Source organism: Haliaeetus leucocephalus, unplaced genomic scaffold (genome assembly GCF_000737465.1).
Source record: "Haliaeetus leucocephalus isolate CR32 unplaced genomic scaffold, Haliaeetus_leucocephalus-4.0 Scaffold1000, whole genome shotgun sequence".
Taxonomy (NCBI): domain Eukaryota; kingdom Metazoa; phylum Chordata; class Aves; order Accipitriformes; family Accipitridae; genus Haliaeetus; species Haliaeetus leucocephalus.
The window spans coordinates 1,162,428-1,170,905 of record NW_010973436.1 but is presented as its reverse complement, the minus strand read 5'-3'; the positions used below and the strand labels follow the sequence as shown (position 1 = coordinate 1,170,905).

The 8,478-nt window shown below is 58.7% G+C and overlaps 1 protein-coding gene across 2 annotated transcripts; it reads left to right on the top strand.

Annotated features, from left to right (window-relative positions):
- Window positions 1-1,997: 1,997 nt before the first annotated feature.
- On the top strand, window positions 1,998-8,030 carry LOC104842302 (alpha-1,3-mannosyl-glycoprotein 4-beta-N-acetylglucosaminyltransferase C-like). 2 transcript variants are annotated; one of them, XM_010584549.1, is made up of 4 exons: window positions 1,998-2,019; window positions 5,154-5,288; window positions 5,595-5,742; window positions 6,783-8,030. In XM_010584549.1, exons 2-4 carry the CDS (start codon window positions 5,178-5,180, stop codon window positions 7,925-7,927), a joined length of 1,404 nt encoding a protein of 467 aa, XP_010582851.1. In that variant the 5' UTR covers window positions 1,998-2,019; window positions 5,154-5,177; the 3' UTR covers window positions 7,928-8,030. The 2 variants fall into 2 exon arrangements, with proteins under 2 accessions (XP_010582851.1, XP_010582852.1); XM_010584550.1 differs by lacking the exons at window positions 1,998-2,019; window positions 5,154-5,288 and having other exon boundaries at window positions 5,667-5,746.
- Window positions 8,031-8,478: the final 448 nt, after the last annotated feature.

Below are 8,478 nucleotides of genomic sequence, written 5' to 3'. Positions count from 1 at the left end.
TTTGGGATTTTTCCTATAGCACAGGGGGGATGGGCTGCCTCAGGCTGGGCTTGCGGGACTTGCTTAGAGGGCAAGAGGAGCCAGGACCACATCGCAGTGGGCACCAGGGGCTGTGTCCTGGCTGGGGATTCCTTTCCCGCTCCGACAGGCTCATGGATGTGCCTGGGGAAGGTCAAATTCTGCCCTAGCTCTGCACCCTGAGATGGCATGTGGGGACCAAAGGGGTATTCTGGTGGCTCTGCTGTACCCTGTAGCAGTGCTGTGTATTTCCCGAAAGGCATGTTTCCGTGGTGGGGCTGCCTGTTGCACCCGTGAGTGTTGAGGACCCCAGGGCTGTGCTGGGTGCTGTGGCCCCCCTCCCCTTCCTTCCCACGAGGGCAGGAAGGACCAAGCCCCAGTTCCTTCCTGTGCAGGGATGGGGGTCATGGGGCATCTGCGGTAAGAAAAGCCCTGCCCATCCTGCAGCTGCTGCCAGTCATTTTGACGTCCCACGTGAGTCACCAGGCCCCATGTCTTCCTTGCCATGTGTGATTAAACACCAAATCTCTGCTGTGTTGCACTGTCCCAGTTCCCTTGGCCCTCCCAGCATCTTACAGCCCCTGCCTGGGTACAGATACTGGACTGCCCCTGCTCCGATGCAGGCAGGGCATCCCCACTGAGCTCCCTGGTACCCTGTGGGGACAGAGCCACTGGCATCCCATGATGGGAATTTAAGGATTTAAAAATCAAACAGCATGGGAAAAGCGAAAGCCAGCGGATCCGGAAGCCTGTGGGTGTCTCTTCCTCTTCCTCCAAGTGCCATCGCCTGCTTCCTGCCCTACCTCATCTTCTGCAGCCACCTTTGTCCTCGCAGACGTGTCTGAGGCTAGCAATTCCATCTGAACACACGGTGAGGAGCTGGGGCTGGAAGGTGTTGTGGGGGATTTATAGAAGACAGAGCCTGAGAAGAGACATTGGGGCCTTTCCAAAGGTAGGAGAGGTTCAGGCCAGCAAGGAGAGAAGGGAAATGGGATCGATGTTTACATGTGGATAAATGTGGAGGATAGGATAGAAGGGAAGGGAAGGGTCATCTTCTCTGTTTGGGCACTGCGGGTGAGTTGCTGTGTTGGAAGGAGAAGAGGAGTGCCTGGCTCTGAGCTGTGTGCAAGCAATGCTCTTGGGTGACTTGTCATGGGTGCTCCGGGGCTGCATTGCCGCTGTGGGGCTGGAGAAGGGAAGCAGTGGGAGAGGAATGAGGCTTGGAGGGTGGAGAAGCTGGGGACAAACTGGGTCACAGGAAGGGCCCTGTGTGGCCCACATTGGGTGACGAGGATGGAAGGAGCTTCGTCCCCAGCCAGGGCTGCAATGCCCAACACTCCAGCGAGGAGCTGGGGTGTGTGGGGAAACTGTGGTGCCCCTGTGGGGTACATCCCAGGTGGGATCCTGGCAGCCAGCTTTGCCCTGGCCCAGGGTGCTGGGAGTGCAGTTCTGGCTCAGCAGCCCCAGGAGGTTTCTGCCATCTCAGCAAAAGGGCTGGAAAATAAACGGGGGCAAAAGATGAGACAGCTCCGTCACCAGGCTCCTGGCCCAGCACACAGTGTGTTTTCACCTCAGTGCCACTGAAGTGGCAGGTTTGCACGGGAGTTTGGGGTGCTGGGGCTTGACAAGAGCCCTCAGGGGAGTCTGATACTGCCTGGGGGACTGGGGCTGCCAATGAAGATGGCAGGTGGGTGGGATACAGCCAGTGCCATTGTGGGATGCCCAGTCTGGGGGGGAGGCTGAGGCTGCCCTGACTCCCGCAGTGGGCCTGGGGCCCCACCAGCCCCGCTGGTTCACTGAGCACTCACCAGCATGGGGCAGAGGATGCCAGCAGACGCTCCTCCTCTGCAGGAGGCAGGCAAGGACTCGGGGTGGGGCTTTGCCGAGAGAGAAACCAGAGTCTGGCCGGCCCTGGGGAAGCTGCCCGGCTGAGCACCCTGGCAAGACAGCGAAGCTGCCTGGCTGCTGCTGTGCACCCACACGCCGGGCTCTGTGCACCCCGTAAGTCTCTGCTGCCTCGGTGGGTGCATCCAGAGTGGTGCTGGGCATGAGCCATCTCACTGGTGTCATGGGATGGGTCTGCATGGGAAAGGGGTGCCCTGGGCCAGGGTCACCTGGGGGGGGGTGAGGGCAGGGTGGTGGTCTGGTGGTCCCCATGCTGTCAGCTGTAGGGACCAGATCAGACCCCAGTGTCCCCTGACCAAGCTGCCTGCAGAGAGCCCCCTGTTCTGTGGGGCTGTGGGAGACCTGGGTTGACCTAAAGCTTTGGCTCCCAGAGTCCTGCGCTACTGAAATGCAGCTTTTCCCCCCCTTCCTCCCTGCGGGACAGCCCTTGGAGCAGACACACCCCCAGAGTGTGGGGCCAGACCCCGGGCTGGCTCCCAGGGGGTCCAGGAGTGCCCCGTCGCACGCAGCCCCAAATGGCTGCTGTTTGCCCATTGGGGACATTGCGCTTCTGCTGCCACAATTTGCGATGTCCTCCGCTCGAGCAAGCAGCGATTTCTGGCACTGGGTTACACCCTGCCCCTCTCCATCCTCGGGACCCCCACCAGGATGGGGTGAGGGACACTGGCCCTTGACGCAGGAGACCTGGTGCTTAACCCGCCGGGTGATGCACAGCCTTTTTTCTGTGCCTCGGTTTCCCCCAGTGTGGAAAGGCGCTTCTGGCAGTGGGATGGTGAGCCCTGGTTGTTCTCCTGTGCAAACAGCCCCACTCTCCCCAGTGCTGGAGGAAGCAGCTGGAGCTGCCTGCGTGCGGGGAGCATCCGGCCCTTCCTCGCAGCCTCGTGGGACCGAGGCCGTGTATTTACTTGTTCTCCTTCCCCTCTGCTGCTGGACTGACTCATGGCTGCTGCGTCACGCAGCCCATTTGGCCAGGAGTCTCCTAACAAAGCAGAGGAGTTTATCTGGCTTCGGGCGAGCGGCTCTCGGCAGCCAGCTCCTTCTGGTTACCAGCCCAATGTCCCCATGGGGGGGTGGCTTTTGGGGACATCTCCACTGGGGTGCTGAGCTGTGGGGAAGGTGCATGAGGTGCTGGGGCAGGAGTGGGGAAAGGGATGCTCCGTGGAGGCACCCCGAGCAGGAGCTGAGAGGATGCTGCATCCCAGTGGTGTGGGCCCTGGTTGTGCCCATCTGGTTGGGCTGCTTTGTTTCTCCATGGAGGCAAAAATCAAAAGCCCAATTCGGGGGTTAATTATGGGGCAGCATTTGTTACCATCTGTTCTGTTAAGCCTGCAATGCAGAGCGATGCTGGAGGGGTGAGGTGTGTGCAACCCCCTGTTCCCCACCGGCTCCCTGCTCCATGGATGAAACCACTGCCCGTGGGAGCTGGGGGTGTGGAGCAGCACCTTGTTTTCCATCCAGGATGGGCCGCTGGCAGCCAGACACCCTCCTGGCAGCCAGAAAAACCATTGGCCACCCAGAGTATAAATACGCCCAGCCCAGCATGTGGCTGGCTGCCAAGCCTTGCTGTTCCCAGCTCAAGCCATGGTCTCGGTGCTGCACCACAGATCGTGGAGGTCTGGGCTCAGAAATTCACCTTCAGGGTGTGATGTCCCTGTGGCTCAGGATGGGTCCCTAAAGCTGCTCCCTGCTAAGCCAGCGAGCTGCCTGTGCCCCCATCACTGCAGGGGAAGGAGAGGCTGGGGGGCTTTGGGAAGAGCTGGCCATAGGCCTGGCCCATGGCAGTGAGCACCCCCAATTCTCCCCACTTTCTGCTGTGACCTGGACAGAGATTTTAATCAGCTCCAGGAGCTTGTTGTCCCCCCTGAGTGCTTTGAAAAACCAGTAATAACCAGAGCTCAGCCACTGCTAGGTTCAAGCTCCTTGACTGAGATGGGTCTCACTAAGGCCATGGCTCAGCCCAACCCTCCCTGGGAGAGAGCAGCTAGCTCTGTTTTAATTGCTTATCTCTGAGTAACGAGCAACATTCCTGGGTGAGGTCAGCGCGGCAAGGACAGCACTGGCTGCTGCACTGGGGGGACCTGCTCTGCACTGCCCTGTTGAGATGCTAACAACCCCCCCAAAGGACTTTTGAGCAGGAAAACCAGGGTTTTCTTCTTAAAATAAGCCCAGCACACGCTCCAGGGCAGCGGCAACAGAGGTGCTGCACCGGCTCTGCTGTTTGGGGACTGTGGGTGGGCTGGGAGTGTCCGCTGCATCTGTGGCAGTTGATGCAGTGAGATGTTTAAGGAGAAGTCCTGGGTAAAGCCCAACCTTCATTCAGGAGGGCTGGCAGCTTTCTCAGCATTTTATTATACAGCTTAGGAGGGCTTTTCCTCCACATGTTTGCATTCAAAGACACTTTGACCAAGCCGACAAGCAGTTTGGATGGGGCTGACTGTGTCTGCCCTACCGGACTGGGCACTTGCTCGGTCTCCAGTTTCTTCTTTTCCAAGGCAGACATGGTCATATTTATAATGGAAAAAGCCCAGGTGAACACAGGAGCCTTTTAGCCTCCTACCATGCCTCTGCCACAAGATAAAATATCTCAAGGGCAGTACAAACTCCTTGAAGGCGACACACCCCCCGCCATGGGGATGGCTTTCTTGTCCTACTAAGCAAAGGACGTGGCTGCGACAGGGTGAGCACAGCTGCGGCGGTGGCTGCCAGGAGGCAGACGGGGAGCAGGGCAGGCAGGAGAGGCTGGATGAGCTGCTTTGGCCTTGTGATGCTGGAAGAGCAGCCCAGGCTCCTTTGAGACCTGAGCATTTCCCAGGGTTTGGTGCCAAGTCCCGAGGTCTTGGTGACTGCTCCTGGGGTGTCAGGAACACCCTGACCTGAAAGCCTTCCCTGAGGTGTGTGTCACCTGCATTGCTTCTGCCTCCAGTTCCGGGGCTGCTGTGCGGAGCGTTGCAGGGCAGCAGGCATGTTGGCAGAGCTGGTGGGGTGGATTTTGTACCTGGCCGATGTTTCTTCCTGGCTGGGATGGGGTGTCCTGCCCCTGCCTGCCCAAAGAGAACAGTGCGTGGGTGCCTCTTGATGCCCATGGCTGCCCCTGGGTGCACGTCCCTGGGTGCCCTGGGCAGAGCGGTCAGCCCTGGGGGTGCATCCAGGTGCCGCCCCACTGTCCTGTCCAGGGGATGGTGGTTTTCCCCGGGCTGTGCCCTGACCTGACATGCCCCTTCCTCCCACAGGCCTCAGCGTGCCGGCCTGGTGCTATGCGATGGTCCCTGAAGCGCTCCGTCACAGCTGCACTTGCAGCCTTCTTCCTTTTCCTCCTCCTCCTCCTCCTCCAGGGGGGCAGCTGGCAGGAACAGGATCCCCTGGAGGTGAGTCCCCCACCACTGATGTCCCACTGGAGGGGCCACTGGACCATCCTCCGTCCCCACCTGCCCCACACAGACCCCCACCCCAGCTCTGCTCCCTTCCCTGCACTGTATCACCTCCAAACCCCAGCTCTGTATTCTCTCCCTGGGGTTGCCCTGTGCACATGGGCCTCCCCCCCGATCCAGGAGCTGGGAGGGCAGGACAGGGGCTCCCTCTCATTTCTGGGTCCCCCTGTTGTCATTACCCCTTGCTCACTTGTGTGCGTTGTGCTCTGGGGTCTGACCTGGCTGCCTGCGGCTCCCATCCAGGTGGAACTTGGGGGCTTGGCCCCAGCCACGGTTCTCCAGATGCTGCAGCCGGAAGGAGCCCAGCACATCCTCAGGGACACAGATGACCTGTCTGCACCGCACAATGTCTCCTACCATCTCCTGGCTGGCTCCCTGTCACCCCACAAAAGTGAGTGGCTTTGGGACCCCCGACTGAGCAGGACTCCGGGTTTGCACATCTCTCCCATCGCAGTTGCATGTCACAGCATGGACCTGCCCCATCACTGCTGCTGCCGGGGTGGGGCAGGGTCTGCTTCCAACCTTTTTGGGATGAGGGACCTGCTGATACCTGGTGGCCTCCCCCTAACCACCCTTTGCTGCTCCGCCTGGGAAGATGGAGGGATAGAGGAAGGTCTGCGTGCTCCAAGCATGGTCCATGCTTCTGCACCTTGGTATTGGGGTGACAGAAGGCATTCTGGGTTTCCCAGATCTCTGTGGGGAGGGTGGCTGAGATCCCATCTCCCTGGGGTTGTTTCCTGCTCTCCAGTCAGGAAGGTGGAGATGGTGGGGCTAGACCACCAGCACAACCATATAGCGTGGGACATGTGGGTCAAGCTCTTGGACAGGTGCACGAAAAGCAATTTACATGCAAAGAGGGAGCTTAGGGCAGCCCCACACAAGCCCATGCTGAAACCAGAGGTCCAGTACTTGCACAGTGCTGCACAGACCAGCAGCAAGAGAAGCTGCAGCAAAGCTGAACAACTGCAGCCACAGCTGGGCTGTGGGCAAGGCAGAAGGATGCCTCATCCCAGTGTGGTTGCATCTCTGCAAGGTTTGGAGTAGGGTAGGGGCATGGTTCCAGGATGTGTAGCCATGCCACAAAACCATCCCTGCCCCATAGACTGTCTCTGCACTGTTCCTTCCCCAGGTTTGGCACTTTTTTAAGGTCTTTTTCCCAAATATTATTCTTCAGAGGAGTCCCTGACTACTTATCCTGTCCTCTCCCTGCCATTTGGGCCAATTTTGGGCACCTCCTGAGATGCTGGGGGCTTCACCTTCAGAAAGGACCTGCTGGCCTTGGACATGGGGCCATAAATAGCATTAACCGTGCTGGTTGGTCATGCAGAGAGCTTTTTGGAGCCCCCTCCTTGTAGTTTGCAGGGAAAAATGTCACTGTGGTGCATCCCAGGTCACCCCTCAGCCTGCTAATGCCTTTCCTTTGCCTTGCAGAATTCTTGGCGGTGGGATTGGCATCGGTGCAGCGGCCGCGCGGCTACTACCTCCCAGCCACACTCCAGTCCCTCTTCAAGCAGTCGACAGAGGAGGAGCTGCAGGAGATGGTGGTGGTGGTGCACCTGGCCGATGCAGACCCTAGATGGAATGTGCACGTGGCTGCCAACATCGCCCGCAAGTTTGCTCACCACATCCTCCTGGGCCAGCTCCTGCTTATCCACACTCCCCAGGAGTTTTACCCCACCCTGGAGGGCCTCAAGAGAAACTATAATGACCCAGAGGAGCGGGTGAGGTTCAGGTCCAAGCAGAACGTGGACTATGCCTTCCTCCTTGCCTTTGCCGCCAACCTCTCCTCCTACTACTTGATGATTGAGGATGATGTGTGGTGCGCCAAGTCCTTCTTGACGGCCATCCGCAAGGCACTGGCTTCCCAGGAAGGCTCCAACTGGGCCACCCTTGAGTTCTCCAAGCTGGGCTACATCGGTAAGCTCTACCACTCCAGTGACCTTCCTCGCCTGGCTCGCTTCCTCCTCCTCTTCTACCAGGAGATGCCCTGCGACTGGCTGCTGGTCCATTTCCGCCTCCTGCTCACCCAGAAGGATGTCATCCGCTTCAAGCCCTCCCTCTTCCAGCACATGGGCCTCTACTCCTCCTTCCAGGGCACCATCAACCGGCTGGAGGACAACGAGTTTCAGGCTGATGCCTTGGACCTTCCAGACAACCCGCCAGCGGCCTTGTTCACCAGCATGTCCGTCTTTGAGAACTACGAGCCCCTCAAGGCTTACGGGACAGCAGAAGGGTATTTTTGGGGTAAAGACCCAGCAGCCGGCAGTGTCTTCTCCATCATCTTCCACCAGCCGGCCCACGTCACCCGTGTCCGGGTGCGCACAGGCTCTGATGAGCGCCAGAGTGATTTCCTGCGCGCTGGGGTTCTGGAGCTGGGCTGGCGACAGCAGGCTGATGGCCGGGACTGCTCTGCCTACACCACTGTGGGCACCTTTGAGAAGGGGATCTTTGAGCAGCGGGGACTGGAGAGGGGCATGCCCGGCCCTGTGGAGTGCGTGAGGATCCGGGTAACCCAGGACCAGAGTGAGTGGCTCATCATTCAGAGCATCGACATATGGACCACGGCAGGCACCTGACCACAGCTGCAGCAGGTTGCCAAAGCGACAGGATTTTGTACTAAGAGGTCCTTTATTTTTCTCACTCCCTTTTTTTGGAAGGAATTAAATTATTGACTCCTGCTGCTGCGGGACATGGATGGGGCCAGGAGCAGGGCCCACCAGACTGCACCTGCTTGGGGGATGCCCCAGTGAGCAATGCAGGGGGTATGGGAAGAGCAGAGACTGGGCAGTAGAAAACATTTCCTCCCACGGAGGATGGTGTACAGGACAAAGCTAATCAGCTAATTAACAAACCAAATAATTAATCAGGCAGTGGCATTTTTTGCAACCTCTCCACACCATCCCTTCCACATCTGAGTTTTCTAACCCACTGACTCCTCATTTCTAACCTGCATTTTTTTTCCTCTCCTATCCCATTTTTGAAGCTGTTCCTGGGAAGGGTCACAAACCCCTCACCCTCTAGGATCAGGGTCTGGTCGCTGGGAGCAGGAACCCTGGTGATCACTGATGTCTCAGTGCTGATCAGAGGGGCACCGGCCACAAGATGGACCCACCACACCAGCTCAGTC

Excerpts from the sequence above, each read along its gene's own strand:
- LOC104842302 (XM_010584549.1), top strand. The coding sequence starts at position 5,178 with ATGCGATGGTCCCTGAAGCGCTCCGTCACAGCTGCACTTGCAGCCTTC. Across the intron at positions 5,289-5,594 it reads AGGAACAGGATCCCCTGGAG|GTGGAACTTGGGGGCTTGGC; the intron begins GTGAGTCCCCCA and ends GCTCCCATCCAG. Across the intron at positions 5,743-6,782 it reads CTCCCTGTCACCCCACAAAA|AATTCTTGGCGGTGGGATTG; the intron begins GTGAGTGGCTTT and ends TTTGCCTTGCAG.